Genomic DNA, 16,861 nt, shown 5'->3' with positions numbered 1-16,861 from the left:
TAGAGTGCCTACAAGGTGCTGGCCTTGGCTGCTGCACACCTTAAGTAGCCTAAAACAACATTAAAAATAAACACACATACACAGAGGTAGTAGAATTCTTTTTATTCATAAGGTAGCAGTTGTGGTCTCTCCCCTGATAAGGGAAGCAGGGAGGGAGGCAGAGGCCACCACTCAGATCTTTGTGCACCAAAGCAATTGCAACCTCCCCTCCCCAACACACACACTCTCAGCCAGAAAGCATCATCTCTCTCACTTCCCGGACCCTGCCCTGCCACCAACTAAGCAAACGTTTTCCACCGGGGTGCCAAAAAGTTAAAACACTGCAAATGCAGCAAAGTAGCCAGGGAGGGCAGCAGAGGCGCACAAACACAGTATTAACATGCACACATCATCATCTCTCACTTCCACAGTTCTTTGTTTTCATTCTGCTGCTGCCTTCTCCTCCATCCACATTCTTGCTCTTCGACTCCTTTCTCCCTCCATTCTTCACCACCACCACCATCCATTTTTTAAACAACTGTTTTCTCCACCCATCTCGCCCTCCACCTCTTCCCTTGCTGCCTCCTAAACACCCACAGAACACGAGACGAGCGATGCTGCATACCTCAGTTTGAGGCACATGATTTTCATGAATCAGAGCAGACTTCCCCTGCTCCCCCCCGAACACCCAAAAGTAACACAATTACACCTCAAAAGTAATAAAGTTGCTCCTCGCTCTATTACAATCAAAATGTAAATAAATTACCTACTTGTTACAGGTAATTCATTTTTTTGTAACTAATTACTCCCAAGCTCTGTTAAATGTATAGTGCAGCTGGGGCTAGAATTGCTGAGTACAGCAGCATTTTACAATTCACTTAATTCTTGACAAATTCTAGCCCTGTTGCTGTATTGCAGTAAGGACTGACTTGAAGGGCAGCTTCAATGGTGACAATATACCTGTTTAAGCAGCCACAATCTACTTGGGTTCTTGACTCTTTCCTGCCATTTGCTAAGTAAGTGTGTGCTCACACCCCACCCTCCAACACGCACGGAACTATTTTTCTTCTGTTGCATAATGTTGGCATGTTCCTGCTCCTAGCATGGCATCCCACAGGACGCATCTTCTCACAAGATTAGGTGGTTCACCTCTCTCATGAAAGGATGTCTGCACTCCTTTTCTGGTGACTGACAAGAAGCCAAGATGAGGTACTTGCTCTTTTCCTGGCTGCATCCACTCTTTTCTTGTCGAAATAATTTTCCTTTCTTAGGTGTATGGGGAGAAGGGCAGCATAGTAGGAAGCTAGCAGATTGGCCCTCAGTCCTGACTATTCTTCACACAGGGTGGGTGCCCAAAGCTCCCTTGTGTGCTCAGGAAAGTGCTTGCACGTAGGCAGTGTTGATCGGCATAGGTGAGAGCATTTGCTGTTGGCCATGTGAGAAATGGGTTCCTGTTTAGACCTTTCCGTGTAATAGTGGATGTAGCTGTAGAGACCCCTTACCCTAGATCTTGGAACATAAGGGGAGGGTGGTGTCTTTAAGTACTCTTGTGGATCTCTCTGACTATTTTAAGAAGCTAAAGTAGATGTGGTTGAACATTTTCTGGCTATTTGAATGGGGAAGAGTGTTCAGCAATGGTTTGAGTTTTCTTTGAGGATTTGTATAGCTGCAGATGTTTAGTGTTATGTGTGGTGTTGCCTTCTTTCTTTCTCAGGCTCAAGTCTGCTCTGCGGCCTAAGTTTTTCTCTGTGTGTTGGGGGACTAGCAGCACTGTGATGAGACCAAAGCAGTTGCCATGTCTCACATGGACATAGAGGCTTTGAAGAAACTCAACAAGAACAAGAAGCTAGTGAAAAAACTGGATGAGCAAATTGGGAGTGGGTATGGTTCCATCAAATGGTGCAAATGTCTAAAAAATATTTGGATAGGTGAATGTAATGGAAACTGCAGCTGGTGCAAAATGTGGCGGCGAGACTGCTCACTGGGCCAGGGTATCGCCAACATGTCACCCCACTACTGAAAGAGTTGCAATGGCTGCCCATTTGCTACCAGGCCGAGTTCAAGGTTCTAGTTTTGGCGTACAAAGCCCTATACAGCTCGGGACCAGGATACTCATGCTTTTGTTGCACCCACCCTTCTTCCCTGTATGTAGTATGGGCTTTGCCAATCGCCGCTTAGGGGCTGAGCAGGAATTTTTTGGCTGGATTCTGCTTTTAAGGATCCTTCTCATTTTGCCCACTTCATACTACAGAGGTTCAAATTCAAAGAGATGTGTGCTTGCCTTTTGGCATGGAATTTGGGCAGGTGAGGAAATTGGTGGGTAAATAAGAGGTATACTGAGGATACCTCAAAGATTGTCTTACCCCTTATATACCCAGTCGATCACTGAGCTCTGCAGGTGAGGGCCTCCTGCAGATATCATCTTATCAGGAGGTTCGTTCTGCACAATATAGGAAACGGACCTTTAGTGTGGCGGCACCTACCCTGTGGAATTCCCTCCCCTTGAATATTAGGCAGGCGCCATGTCTGCTATCTTTTGGGCCCTATTGAAGACTTTCCTCTTTCAACAAGCGTTTTAAGTTGAAACCTATCCCAGTCTGTGTCTGTGTTAGAATTGCTTTTTAATGTTTTTAACCCTTTTTAAAAGATGTTTTTAAAGCTTTTTTAAAAATGTTTTTAAAGTTGTTTTGTTTTAATTTAAGGTCTGTTTTTATGATGTTTGAAAGTGTTCTAAGTGTTTCTGTTTGCCGTCCTGGGCTCCTGCTGGAAGGAAGGGCGGGATATAAATCAAATCAAATAAATAAAATAATGCTACATGCTAATTCCCAGTCTTGTTCTTGCGAAGGGAATGTGGAGCTGCCTTCATTAACTGCCTTGACTGCCCATCAAAACTAGATATCTTCCTAGTTTGCCCAGCAGAGGGAGCCTTAAAGATTTTTTTTCACCTACGCTTGTTGAACATTCTCACATTTGGTTTTATTTACAGTAGCAGGTGAAACTCTGTACTTTGTGTTGGATGTATTGGTCTCATCTGAGTTGCAGAATATACTTAGGAAGAGTGATCGCCAAGCAATTTGGTAATTGCATAACTCTTATAATATGTTGTGTATCACATACTGTGAGAAGGGATTGCCACTGGAAGCTCATGCCATTAGAGAGCATTTTATATCTTTCTCACTTTCCAATGGCAAGTTGCACTGCTGTCACTCCCGGGATTGGAGATAAAGATACCTCTAGTTTAGCATGTAGTATAAGACAATTGCCTTCCCCAACCCATAATATGGTCACTGTTTGTGTGAATTCAACAATAATAAAAGTAAATTAATTAGTTGTCTTTCAATTGAAAAATTATAAAGAGACAGTTCATGGTGTAGTTCCATGTAGTCAGTGCAGCGGCAGTCGTATAAATAGCAACTAGAATTGCCTCATAAAAATTTGAACACACTTGAAAGCTAATATTCATGAAGTACATCACTTTTCCAACAAACTGCGAGGGGTGCTTAAAGTTCCAGAGCTTGGAAAAGTTACTTTTTTGAACTACAACTCCCATCAGCCCCAGCCAGCATGGCCACTGGACTGGACTGATGGGAGTTGCAGTTCAAAAAAGTAACTTTTCCAAGCTCTGGCTTAAACCCTCCCTGTGCCTCCACATGTCTCCCCGCAGCCCTTCTCAACTGCTTTTCAGCTGCTCAAACACACATCTGGTGTTGGAGCTAAAACAACCCTCCTGCTCTCCCTTCCTCCCCCACCCCCAAAATGGGATACTTCAGTGTTTTAAATGCACAGAATGTCTGTTGTCGTTAAGGTTGGCCTTAAATGTTTACAACAAATGTTAAATAAATACAACTATTTAGCCCAGGTGTGAGGAACCTTTGGCCTTCCAGATGTTGCTGAACTATAACTGCCATCCTCCATGGCCATTAGCCGTGCTTGCTGGGGTTGTAGTTCAGCAACATACGGAGGGCCAAAGGTTCCCCACCCTGTCATACCCCTAATCAGGCTTGAACCCTTAAAACAGATGTTATCCAGGGAAGCCAGTTTCCTGACTGATAGTTCACATTTTGCAGGTTTTTAAAAAATATATCATTTGTTCATAGTTAAAAAGTATATAACCAGGTCATTACATATCAAAAGAACAAGAAAACATTTTAACACCCCTCCTCACTGCCAAGAAGTCTTAGGCAACCCATGTGTCTAAAAAGATATAGTATGTTCTTCCCACTTGTGTCTGTGAAATTATCTTCACCAACATATTTCACAAATTGCAGTTGTTGAGAAAAATGGGCTGAAAGCCTTTTTTTATACTCAGGGCACTTTATGCGTACATATGCTACATGCTATACTCAATTATATTTTTTATGAGAGGAGTTTAAAGCATCCATAGCATGAATGAGAACTGAACTTGGGAGTCTAGGGGTGGTGGGAGAGCAAACGCACAGTTTGTTTTCACATCCACGGTGTTCACTGTTAGAGATAGTGGCTGGCTTCCTGTGCACAGCCTGGTTTGAGGAAATGTGCCTCCGTATGATAGCGTGGGGGTCAAAGCTACTCCCATGTGGGGGGTAGGGATGCCTGCATGTGTGGGCTGGCTTACATATTAGTTCCAGATAATGAACCTATTATATTTTAGGTTAGTCTAACAGCTCTTAAAATAATAATCAGTCTAACACTTCTAAGAAACTAAAGAGGCATCTGGAAAATACCTTTGAATTCTCAGCCAAATGTAACTTCTACCTTTGGTAGGTGTATTTCATTACTACGTTTCAGAACCAGGACCATAGAATTCATACAGGTAAGTCCGGTTTGTCTTTAGTCCTTGATATGTTGAACCCGGGAACCAAAAATGATGTTTGCATACTTGACAGATCCAGAAGAGGAGAGCACACCAGGAGAGCACTGGCCTGAAGAGGAGAGCACACTAGAACATTTGATGAAACTTGACCTTGGAAACTTTGTGTTGACATGCGTCACATCCTCTATCCTTGATTTTGGCTGTTTCAATATGGCATATGCTGGGCTTGCTTCTTTGTCCATAGAATTATTGGTAGCATTGCTTTCATGTATCTGAACATTGATAAGTAATGGAAGAGAAATAATATTTTGGAAATAATTAGTTTCTTAAATACCATCCTTATTTCATCTCCGAGTGTCAATTCCCATTTTTAGCATTGTATCTGCATGTATTAGTGGTTTGTTAGGGGTTTCTGTCTGACTCTTCCAGTTTTGACAGACTTATTTAAAATAAGCTAGTTGCACTACTACTAGAATAAATATGTACATTGTATGTAGTAATATATTCATAGCCCAATAGCATAGGCCAGCGAAAAAGTATAATAGAGCAATCTTATCACATTTCTGCAGGAGAGGAGGGCATATTTATGTCTGGAATGCCTGTAGCATCCAAGATATCTGAACTGGTATAGATTCTGCTGTGTTTGTGTGCATGTCTATGGAAGGGGGGGTAGGATTTGGCAAAATGTGGTCCTCCCCCATGCTGCCCACTACTCCAACCCATTTTTGTGGACAGAACTCAGCTGTTGGAGCTTTTCTCTACACATGCATTTATGTAGGCGGCTGTTTGGTTGAGGCAGTGGATCTGCACATCTCTAGTGGTATCATTTATTTACTTACATTTGTGTAACACCCTATAATTAGTGGTCTCTGTGTGGTGAATTTAAAAGCCACAAAACGTTTTAAAACAACCAAGAACAAAACATCACAATTAAAAATAGAGCAGCAAACCATATGTAAAAGCATTAAAAATCACCAAAATATCTTAAGAATTACAAATGCCTGGGAACATAAACGGATCTTCACCTGGTGGTGAAAGGATCATAATGTGGGTGTCAGGCGAGTCTCTCTAGGGAAGGTATTCCACAACCAGAGTGCCACCACCAAAAAGGCTTTGTTCCATCTCATTCTAATGCCCCTCAACTGATTAACTTGTGAGCACAGTATTGCACTGATAATAAAAGCAGCTCTTCTTGTTCTATAGGCCACTCAGAACTGGAAAAACCACAGTGTACTTATGCCAGGACCCCAACAAAATTCTTAAATAAAACACAATTTTAAAAAGCCACACCACACCATATTCTGTTACTGATAATTAACATAAGAAAACCCATGCTGAATTGGACAAAAGGCCCACCTGGTCCAGCATCCTGTTCCCACAGTGGCCAACCAGAGTAAGAATGTGAATGTGCACATTACTCAGAAGTGCTCAAGAAAAGGCACTGTGACTGAATTAAATGCATTTCCAATAGCCCACATTAATTTCCCAGTAATGAGAATATGACAGTTGTATGCTACTGAAGTTTTGCATATGGCATTCACACTAAAGGTCGGTGCCTAGTTTGCAACTTAATGCTGGGCATTGGGCAATTGTATATTTTCAGGAAATTAAATGCCAACACTTTTTTAAAAATTCCGCTAGAAATGGTGAGAACTCTGGTCCACATACAGGCTCCAGAATCCCTGTAGATCTTATTGCAAGTCTGAGTTGAATGTGATAATCTAGCAAAGCAATGCATATTTGAATATATGTTCCTAAGGAAACTGATAATGCTCATACTACTACTTTTTCACAGTGAGGAAACTGCCTATGGTCAGAATTTCTCCTAACTTGTGAAAGGTTATCTTACCTGTAATGTTATTACTCTACAGTTTGGGTTATCACCAAAATTCAGGTCATCTGCTTCTATTAAGAAGAGAGTCTCATTTTAGTATATAAATGTACCTGTCTATGGGCCACTTCACATGTTAAATTTTTAGTTGAATGCTAAAAACGTAAGTAAGTGTACACCTTAAAAAAGTGAAGATGGCAAACTGATCAATTGCAGCTGCTTGTTGAATGTATGTTCATTGGCAAACTTAGGTTTGCCTCTGCATAATATATGAAATGGTTCTGTTTATATTTACAGATTGCTAAAAGTGTGGCATGTACTCAGTACATGGGCTTTCTCTGAGCTGAGAGGAAATGAAATTTTTGAAAGTCATCCTTGTGTTTTTCATTAAAAGATGATTGTGAGAAGTGTAAAGCTATTGATCCTGACTGTGAGATAGTCACATGCAGTAAGGTGTTATACTGGAGAAATTGTTTAAGAGGTGGTAATGTGCATCTGCCATGCATCCCCATCTCCACCATGTCATAGAGTGGGATAGTGTTAGATGTTTCATGTCCAGATGTATTGGGTTCTAGATCTGCATCCAGTCTGCATATGTGGTTCCTAATCCAGCAAGTGGATCTGCACTACTTCAGTGTGTTGGCCTTCTTTCCTTGATCAGCACAACTAATTACAAAAAAGCTACTGTGTTAAAGTAGAGAAGCTGGATCAGAAGATAGGATGATGGCTGCTAACTGTGAAATGGTAATATTCCCCTGTTAAATATCTGCTGTGTGAGACTTCTGAAAGATTTCAAGGAGAAAGGCTCAGCAAAAAGGAGATATTTCCTACTTCTACTCTCCATCTCCACTTTTCACATGCATATGTCTGACCCCAAAGCATATGGGCTGCTGTAGATCTTCCCCAGTTTGGTTCCATGGAGTCAGTTCAGGTGACAGCTGTTGTCATGCAACCCCAGAAACCACCCTACTAGAACAGAGGGGCTGTGGTAGAACTCCTGTCAGGAGAATTGGGTTTAGGGAATGTGTGCCATCAGGTACGGATCTTCCAATGCCAGTTCTTTCTCCCCTGGACGTTCTCACTACTGAAGGTAAAGGTGTCCCCGCACTCATAGTGCGAGTCATTTCCAACTCTTAGGGTGACGTCTTGCGACGTTTACTAGGCAGACCATATATATGGGGTGGGATTGCCAGTTCCTTCCCCGGCCTTTCTTTAGCCTCCAGCGTACGCCGGGTACTCATTTTACCGACCACGGATGGATGGAAGGCTGAGTGGACCTTGCCCCCTTTTACCGGAGATTCGACTTCCTCCTTCCATTGGAATCGAACTCCGGCCGTGAGCAGAGCTTTGGTTGCGTTACCACCACTTACCACTCTGCGCCACGGAGGGTCCTCACTACTGAAGGGGAATGTTTTTGTGGTGAATGGATCCTGGACAATATGCACTCTGAGAAACGTGTTCTAGAGATCAATTCTAGCCCCTTCCTGTGGATTTACATTGTGAATATTAGCATACACACCCGCAACTAGATGAATCCGCAGAGGGTGGGGATTAAGGATGCGTGCCTGGAAGCATACATCCTCCAAATACAATTCACTACCTCCTTTAGTCCCCTGGTTGAGAGAAAACAAGTAACAAGCAAGCATTAGCCTAATTCTCAGCCCTGATTGGCTAAGGCTTTGCACCTCTATGCTGTTTAGGGATGGAAATATCTGTCTGTTTCAGTTCTCTCAGTTTCTCATTTTTCCAATGTTAAATTCAGGTCTCTACATTTCTACAGCAATCTGCAAATTTTTTGAAAACAAAAATCCTCATGAAAATACTATTTTAGTGTGAATTTCTCCAAATAAACACATTTTTCATGTTATTTTTATTCATGTATTCATTTTTATGCACACTTTCCCCTAATACATACATTTTTGTAAATGATGTCTAGCTGGCAAACTGCACCCCAAAATTCTAATAAATGTGAATTTTGAAGGATGGCTGTGTTTGAGTTCTATTGTTTTGGAAATTGCAAAATTGATAAATTCTGCTTGAAATGCGAACTGAATCGAAATTCTCACCCATCCCTAATGCTGTTTATGGCTGCTGAGGTTTACCAACAACATGTGCATCCCTTGCCTCAGGCCAATTTTGGGAGTCATCAGTTCCCCCCCCCCGCTGTCAAAACTTTTCTGTGTATTTAGCAGGTCTCCCATATACATTCAGCCTGACCCCTTCTCCTGATTTGTCCTTTCTCCCCTTTTGCCATCTAGTACAATCAGTTCATACTTTAGAATATCTATCAAACAGACCCTCAAATTCTCTTCCTCTTTCGTATAGCACAGAGGGTTTTTTTAAACAGTGTTTCAACAAACTGACATGGAAGCGGACAAAGCTATTCAAATAAAAGCATTCCAGAACGAAGTCCTGGCAATCTGTTATACAGTATTCAAATCCAAATCCATTCACTGATATTCCTGCAGGTACCATTATGCATGTTCTGAAATGTTTAAAATGGCTGAGCTACATAAAAGCAAACGAATCTCAATCATACCTGTCATTTTCTTCTGGAGGAGCATCGTGACAACAACTAATGCAAGAGCAGCTATGATAGTTATGCCAACTGCAATGGAAACCAGGACTAAGACAACCTGGTAAACTCTGAAACAATCCATAGGACATAAGTTAAACCTGCCTGTTAGTTAATTACATTTTATAACCTACTTTTCTCAAATTGGTGAACATGGTTCTCCCCTCTCCCGCTTTTATCCTCACAATAGCCTTGTGAAGTAGTTTAGGCGGAGAGATACTGTGACTGGCTGAAAGTCAGCCAATGGGCTTTGCTAACAGGTGTCTAGTACATTTGTTAGGATATGGTTGGTATGCATATCATGCAGTCAAGCTTTACCTTGTTATCAGAGGAAGTTAGAAGTATGCAAATGGTTCAAGGCTTGTTAGCACAGTTGTGCAACAGAGAAAAGGTACATGCATATTAGATACTGCATATTAGATATAGAGAAACATAGCACTTAAGAGTACATAAAACAAAAGTCTAGAAGTGCCGTTATATAAGTCTGTGAGTGGAAAAGTCAAAACCTGTAATTGCTTCTTTGCTCACATAAATTGTTTAGACCCAACTGCAGTACAACATAGAGAGATAGAATGAATACATAAATCCTTAATCTTGATGCCTTTAAATAATAAATGTAATATTGGTACCTTTGTTCATTTTCACTGGCTGCTGTCACGGTGCTGTTATTTTGCTGTCCTGAAAATAAAATTGTACCAAATAAGACAAGACTTTTTTGTTGCTTTGTCGTTGTTGCTCTTCCCAGGTGTATTTGGATTTTGCTGTCTTTACTACTTTGTTCCCTTTGTTGTCTGATCATGAATGGATATGTTAATATTCAACACTGGACTCAATACAGGTCTTTGGGACAGTGTTTGCAGCTTCCTTTTAAGACAACGGTGTTATTATTCATCTGTTCTAACTGAGGAGGCATTGCTTTCTCATTCTAGTTGTGCATGTTTCCCTGGTGATGTATCTCAGACTCTGTTCTAATAAAGCTCTCATTGACAGTGACTCAGTGAAGCCACTACATTTCAGACCAGCCTTTCCCAACCAGTGTGCCTCCAGATGATGTTGGACCACAACTCCCATCAGCCTCAGCCAGCATTGCCAATGGTCAGGAAAGATGGAAATTGTGGTCCAACAACATCTGGAGGCACACTGGTTGGGAAAGGCTGTTTCAGACTGTAGGAAGCATGTTCAATGCTTCCACAGATAAAGAAAAACTCTTGAACATCAAAAAAAAAAAAGTAAGGGGAAAGGCTATGCCAGAACACAACTTTTCTGTCTGGGAGAGTAATCAAACATGAACTCAGGCGTTTTGGTTGTGTAGCTTTCCTAAGAAGGATTGCTCTACTGCCTATGTACTGTTTCGTTTTTAACTTTATATATATATTTTAATCTTTGCTTTTTAATTTTAATTTTTATTAACTATAAAACTTTCATCACTCTTTGAGTGCCATATTTGTGTAGAAAAGTGACTAACAAATTTAATAAATAAAATGAACTATATGCAGTCTAAAGTGGTAGATTGGAGCTACATCCAGTTACCTACGTTGCTCACCTTTACGAACAGTCACTTTGATTTTTCTTAATGGTGTAATATTCAGGCCATCCAGAATCCCAAACCAATATATCCCTGTATCTTCTACTTGGAGAGCTGACATAAAAAAAGAAGCACAGCCATTTCCCAGATCCTGTAATGCAATCCTCTGGTTCAATTCAGTAGCCAGATACTTCCATCCCGGTCCTGAGAGACTAGGAGGCTCTGTAGGGTTACATTCTTTCAGCAGGTCTCCTTTGCACCAGACTTTGTCTTCGTGCAAATGTTGCTGTGAACAGAAGCCCTCTATGCTGAGGGACTCTCCTTGAATCTTCATCACTTCTTCTAGTCCTCTTCTTGGCTTGCTAGGCTTTTCAAAGAATGGAACCCTAGGTGTTGGAGGTGAGAGAGTATTGGTAGGCACAAGGAAACCTAGGAGAATAACAGTAAAAATACAGTAAAATGAGAACATGGGAACATAGGAAGCTGCCTTGTACAGAGTCAGACCCTTGGTCCATATAGGTCAGTATTGTCTATGCCGGCTGGCAGTGGCTCTCAAAGATTTCATATGGGACATTCTCAACCCTATCTGAAGATGCTGGGGAGTGAGCTTGGGACCTGCAAGCAAATCATATGCTCTGCCACTGAGCTATGGCCCTTTCCCAAATGATGATGACTTTTCAAGTGTCCATTTGTCACAATATGGTACTGTCTGCTTTGATTGGCTCTCTGAGGTGTTTCCCAATATTGCTGCCTTTTTTTTAACAGGAAATGTTGGGGGTTGAACCTGAGACTATGGTACAGTCCCAGAAAGGTTATACCATCTGACACCCCCAAGTACCTACCAGTGCTCACCTTTCTGAACAATCACTTTCATTTTTCTTAAAGGCGTAATATTCAGGCCCTCTAGAATCCCAAACCAGTATATCCCTGAATCTTCTACTTGGAGAGCTGATATGAAAAAAGAAACACAGCCATTTCTCAGATCCTGAAGTATAACCCTTTGGTTTGGTACTGTAGTCAGATGCTTCCATCCTGGTCCTGATCGGCTAAGAGGCTCTGCAGGATTACATTCTCCAAGCAGGTCTCCTTTGCACCAAACTTTCTCTTGTTGCTGTGAACAGAAGCCCTCTATGCTGAGAGACTCTCCTTGCACCTTTGTTACCTCTTCTAGTCTTCTCCTTGGCTTGTTAGACCTTTCAAAGAATGGAATCCTAGATGTTGGAGGTAAGAAAGTGTTGGTAGGCACAAGAAGACCTAGGAGAATAACAACAAAAATACATACGGTGACATAAAGTTGACCTTTCATGTGTTCATTTATCCCAATAATGTGTTGTCTACTCTGGCAGTGGTTCAGGTCTTTCTGTATATTGGCTGCCTATTTTTGTTTTTAACTGGAAATGCTGGGAGTTGAACCTGTTCTTCTCAGGTGAGTAGATTAAACTCATCCGGAGATACCGGGGATTGAATTTGGGGCTCTGCATACAATACTACAGTGTTAAGGATTCTTGCATTCACAAGTTAAGTAGACTGGAGAAATTGGTTAGTGATCATAAAGTAGACACTGAAATTGAGCAACATCAAACTTTCTCTAAGGGCTAATCTGCAAGTGTCCTTTGAAAAGAGAGATCAACTCATCATTATTTTAAAAATTATATATATATATTAAAATACAAAACATCTTGATGGAGGAGAGGGACAGGTTGTCCCCTATGCCTCCCGCACCACAGCTTTTATCGTGAGACTGCTCTCCAATCCATTACATGTGAATTGTATAAATAACTATCTTTGAATCAAGGCTTTCAGGATTATATTTCAATTGTTAAAAATCTCTGAACTGATGATCTGGATAAGCCAACCTCTGGCCTGTTCTTCCCTCTGTTGCTTCTTGATTTCTGTTATCCATGTTTCTAAGCAACTCACTAGAGTGGTGGTATTGTCCATGGGCTGCTTCTCTTCTTAGCAGTGGACTATGAACATACCAACACTGATAATAGTCATTTCTATCTGCAGTGAACTCCGGGAAACTAATTCTGCTGGGGTGGAAGGGGAGAGATCTTTGAACAGAGAATTCTCAGCACATTAAAGAAACGACACTTCCCAGGATCCTTTGAGGGAATCTATGACAGTTAAATTGATCTAAAACCAATTTAGGTTTATAGTGGAGAGATACACCCTTTGATGATTCACAGGCAGGGAAAGAAAGCCCAAACCAAAATATCCCTGAATCTTTAACTTGGAGATCTCACATGGATAAAGAAATACAGCCATTTGTTGAATGATCTCGTGCAGGGGTTCCTAAACTGTGACTGTGGACCACAGTGGTCCTCATGTTTCATTCAGGTGTTCCATAGTATGTCCACATGCAAGATACTGATCTTTAATTGTATTTTTTTGCTTCTTTTATTTATTTATTTTATTTATTTATTAAATTTATATACCGCCCGACTAGCAATAGCTCTCTGGGCGGTGAACATAAAACCTATTATATTTTGTTGTATTACAATTTGCATTCCTTAGAATTCAGTCATACAATAAAATATAACAGAGGAAATAAAAGAAGCATGTTATTATATTACAGTTTGAATTCTATGGAATGCAATTGATAATACAATAAAATGCAATATAAGCAATAAAACAAGCAGTAAAAAATACAACTAAAAATCATACAGCATCTAGCACAACGCATTAAAATTGCTACAACAGGCAGAAAAATTGTGAAGTGATCTGTGAGACCATCAGTAATTTTCAAGTGGTCTGTGGGAGATTTTTGTGGTATGATCTTTTGGTTTGGTTCATTAATTAGATGCTTCCATCCTGGTCCTGAGAAACTTAGAGGTGCTCTAAGGTCACATCATTTTTTTAGTTTTTCTTTGCACCCGATTTTATTTATTTATTTATATCCCGCCCTTCCTCCCAGCAGGAGCCCAGGGCAGCAAGGATTTTCTCTCCTTGAATACTGTGAGGGGCACAAAAAGCCTGTAAGAGATATAGTGTCGCCTCTTCTGGACTCTTTCCTGCCTTGTAAGGGAAGATGTTCAGACACTGGAGGTGAGTAAGCCTTAAGAGGGCACAAAATTCCTGGGACAAGAGCAGGTAAAATATATGTGTATTTATTTATATATTATTTAATTTATATCCCGCCCTTCCTCCCAGCAGGAGCCACAGTTGCCAATATACAATTGACAAATGGCAAAAATTTGACCTTTCAGGTAAATTAATTTGGTACTCACTTGGAACTAAAATTGTGAGGTGCAAGGCTTTCTCCAAGAGTAAACAGTGATGAATGTGTTTGACACAGGAGATGTCGGGCTGCTCTAGAATATGGCTGTGGAGGAGGACAGGTGTGCATCCAACATAATCTGTTCCATGCAATCCCTCCACATGCTAGCTCCCACCTACCCACATGTCAGGTGGCAGCAAACATGGGGTAGTATTCAATGCTAGTCCTACTCAGAGTAAAGCCATTGAAGCTCATACCCATAGCTAACCTATGTTCATTAGTTTCAGTGGGTCTACTCTGAGTGGGATTTAGCTGAATTCAACAGCTAACTTACACAGATTATGCTGTTTCTGCAGCAGTAACCACATATGTGTAATTCCAACTTCTTTGGTTTCCTATGTTTCTAGTACAACATGTTTCAGGAGGCTGAAGTTTAGACATATCCTAAATGTCACTTTCTTTTTCAAATACGGCTAGGTACAAGATAGATCATTCTTGGAATGATCAGATATCTACCTAATTTTCCTTTAGAAAATGAGAAGAAACTTTGATCCTGGAAGGAAAGAAATGGATGAATTGGCGCTGTGCTATAAAGCTACTTGCTACCAGCTCAGGCACAGATAATTATAAATAGCAGAATTGGTCTGAAATCTAGCCATGAGGTCTGGGTGCCTCCTCAGCAGGATGGTACCAACCCCATCCCCCAATTTCTAGCAAATGTATCAAGAACTTATTTTTCCAATATACTTTGGCATCTTATATACATCATTTCGAGAGCCAGTGTGGCGTAGCAGTTAGAGTGTTGGACTACGACCTGGGAGACCAGGTTTTGAATCCCCACATAGCCATGAAGCTCACTGGGTGACCTTGGGCCAGTCACTGCCTCTCAGCCTCAGAGGAAGGCAATGGTAAACCCCCTCTGAATACCACTTACCAGGAAAACCCTATGCATAGGGTCACCATAAGTCGCAATTGACTTGAAGGCAGTCCATTTCCATTTTTTTCATACATCATTTCATGTGAATAAAAAACACTTCAATCCCATTTATTTGACTTAAAATTCAGGGAAGGCAAATGATTGCTATCTGAGCTTTTTTGTTGGGAGGTTAATTGCTAGTTTCCCTACAGTTTCCAGAGGGGTTAGCTATAGGAATATAAGAAACTACTTTATAATAGGTCAGATGACTAGTCCATCTTACTCAGTAATTGTTGACACTCATTGGCAGCAGCTTGCCAGAGTTTTAGGCAGGGATCTTCTTCCCCAGCCCCATCAAGAGAACCAGGGCTTGATCCTGAGACCTTTTGTGACAAAGTGTGTGCTCTGCTGCTGAGGTACAGTGAGGTACTTCCTCATGTTAGTCTGCTACAGCAAAAACAACAGAATCTTGTGATGCCATCAGACTGGTCATAGTCTTTGCTTTCCTGAAAGCATCACTGCAGCCTTCTTTTAATTCACATATTGTTCGTAATGTGCAGACTCCTTCATTGACATTATGGTATGAACAACTGAAATAAATGAATGGGGTTATTTTGGTTCATAAAAGGAGGTGGTGGTGACCAGTCTTCCCCCGCCACCCAAAGTATAATTTAGCTATTATTCATAATCTAGCTTTTCCCTTGTGAATCACTAGGACTGTATAAATGGAACATAGGAAGCTGCCTTATACTGAGTCAGACCATTGGTCCATCTAATTCTGTATTGTCTACACTGACTGGCAGTGGCTCTCCAGGACTGCAAGCAGACGGTTCTCTCATCCCTACCTGGAGATGCTGGTGACTGAGACGAAGACCTTCTGCATGCAAGTCAGATGCTCTACCACTGAGCTATGGTACTTCCCCTAATGACAGGGAATCTTGTTCCCTCCTGTCTTTTAACAAATGAGAACAACACTTGATGCCTTTTGGTTGTCAACTACAAAGATAACTACAAAAATAAATAAGCAAAATCTTCCTTTTAATTCAACATCATACTAGTGAATTCTATATTGATGTCTGGGAAAGGAGTCTCCTTCTGTGACTTACCTGTTAGCATCAGCACTAGCGGGAGACCTGAGGATCCCTTCATCCTGGAACTGAGCAGCGTTTAGATTGCAAAGCACCACATGAGTCAATTTGCCTTTGCAGGAAGGAAACAAATGCCCTTTGTCATTGCCTGTCACTTTTCTTGTCCCAGATCAGCAGTGCTGGTTTAGAGCTATGGGAAGAGTCTCTAAAAAAGGTCTTAATTTTAGTGTTGGAAGAGTTGCCCAGCTAGGACTGTGGGCAGTTGCTGCCAGATGTCTCCTAATAGACAAGACACTGGGCAGAACAGTGACTGATAAAGCCAGTTATGCTTGTTGCAACTTCGTATCTCAATTTGATGTGACTGCAGTGGCAATTTGTAAGCATATGTAGGAATTGTAACAATAGAGCCTATCACTTAATCTGTTCCCTTACATGGGACAAAAGACACAACACTGAGAAAAGAGTGATTTGATGACATGCTCTAAATTCCTGTTATATTACATAAAGTCTTGAGAAAAAAGGTTGTACTAGTCGCTTTGTAATGCTTTAGATTAAAGCTGGGTTTTATCGCAATAATCTTTCCATATTGTCTGTATTTATTCATGGATCAAAGACTATTACAGGACTGTGTATGTTTGGGGCATGTGCTCCTCTCTAGGGTTGAGAGTAGGGATGGACAGATCTGTCAATTCCGGTCGTCTTGGTTTCTCATTTTTCCAGTCTTAAATTCAGTTCTTCACATTTCTGCAGCAACTTGCAGGATTTTTTAAAAAATCCTCATGAAAATTCTCCAGCATTTTAGTGCATATTTCTTCTAATAAACACATTTTTGTAGGCAGCTTTGACTAGTGTACACATTTTTGCAAGCCATTTCTCATCATATAATGCCCTTTTGCATTTACCTTTCACTCATATATTCATTTATATGCACACTT

General features: G+C 41.0%; 1 protein-coding gene across 1 annotated transcript; it reads right to left on the bottom strand.

Moving 5' to 3' along the window:
• Positions 1 to 120: 120 nt before the first annotated feature.
• On the bottom strand, positions 121 to 16,070 carry LOC133387475 (uncharacterized). Its single transcript, XM_061632294.1, has 7 exons — positions 15,945 to 16,070; positions 11,555 to 11,956; positions 10,721 to 11,131; positions 9,807 to 9,855; positions 9,142 to 9,248; positions 6,621 to 6,676; positions 121 to 5,043 (listed from the first exon to the last, which is right to left on the bottom strand). Exons 1-7 carry the CDS (start codon positions 15,985 to 15,987, stop codon positions 4,789 to 4,791), a joined length of 1,323 nt encoding a protein of 440 aa, XP_061488278.1. The 5' UTR covers positions 15,988 to 16,070; the 3' UTR covers positions 121 to 4,788.
• Between the last annotated feature and the right edge of the window lie 791 nt (positions 16,071 to 16,861).

The sequence above is a fragment of the Rhineura floridana genome, chromosome 6 (assembly GCF_030035675.1).
Source record: "Rhineura floridana isolate rRhiFlo1 chromosome 6, rRhiFlo1.hap2, whole genome shotgun sequence".
NCBI classification, from domain to species: Eukaryota; Metazoa; Chordata; class Lepidosauria; order Squamata; family Rhineuridae; genus Rhineura; species Rhineura floridana.
The sequence above is the reverse complement of the archived record's forward strand: the minus strand, read 5'-3'. Positions and strand labels throughout refer to the sequence as shown.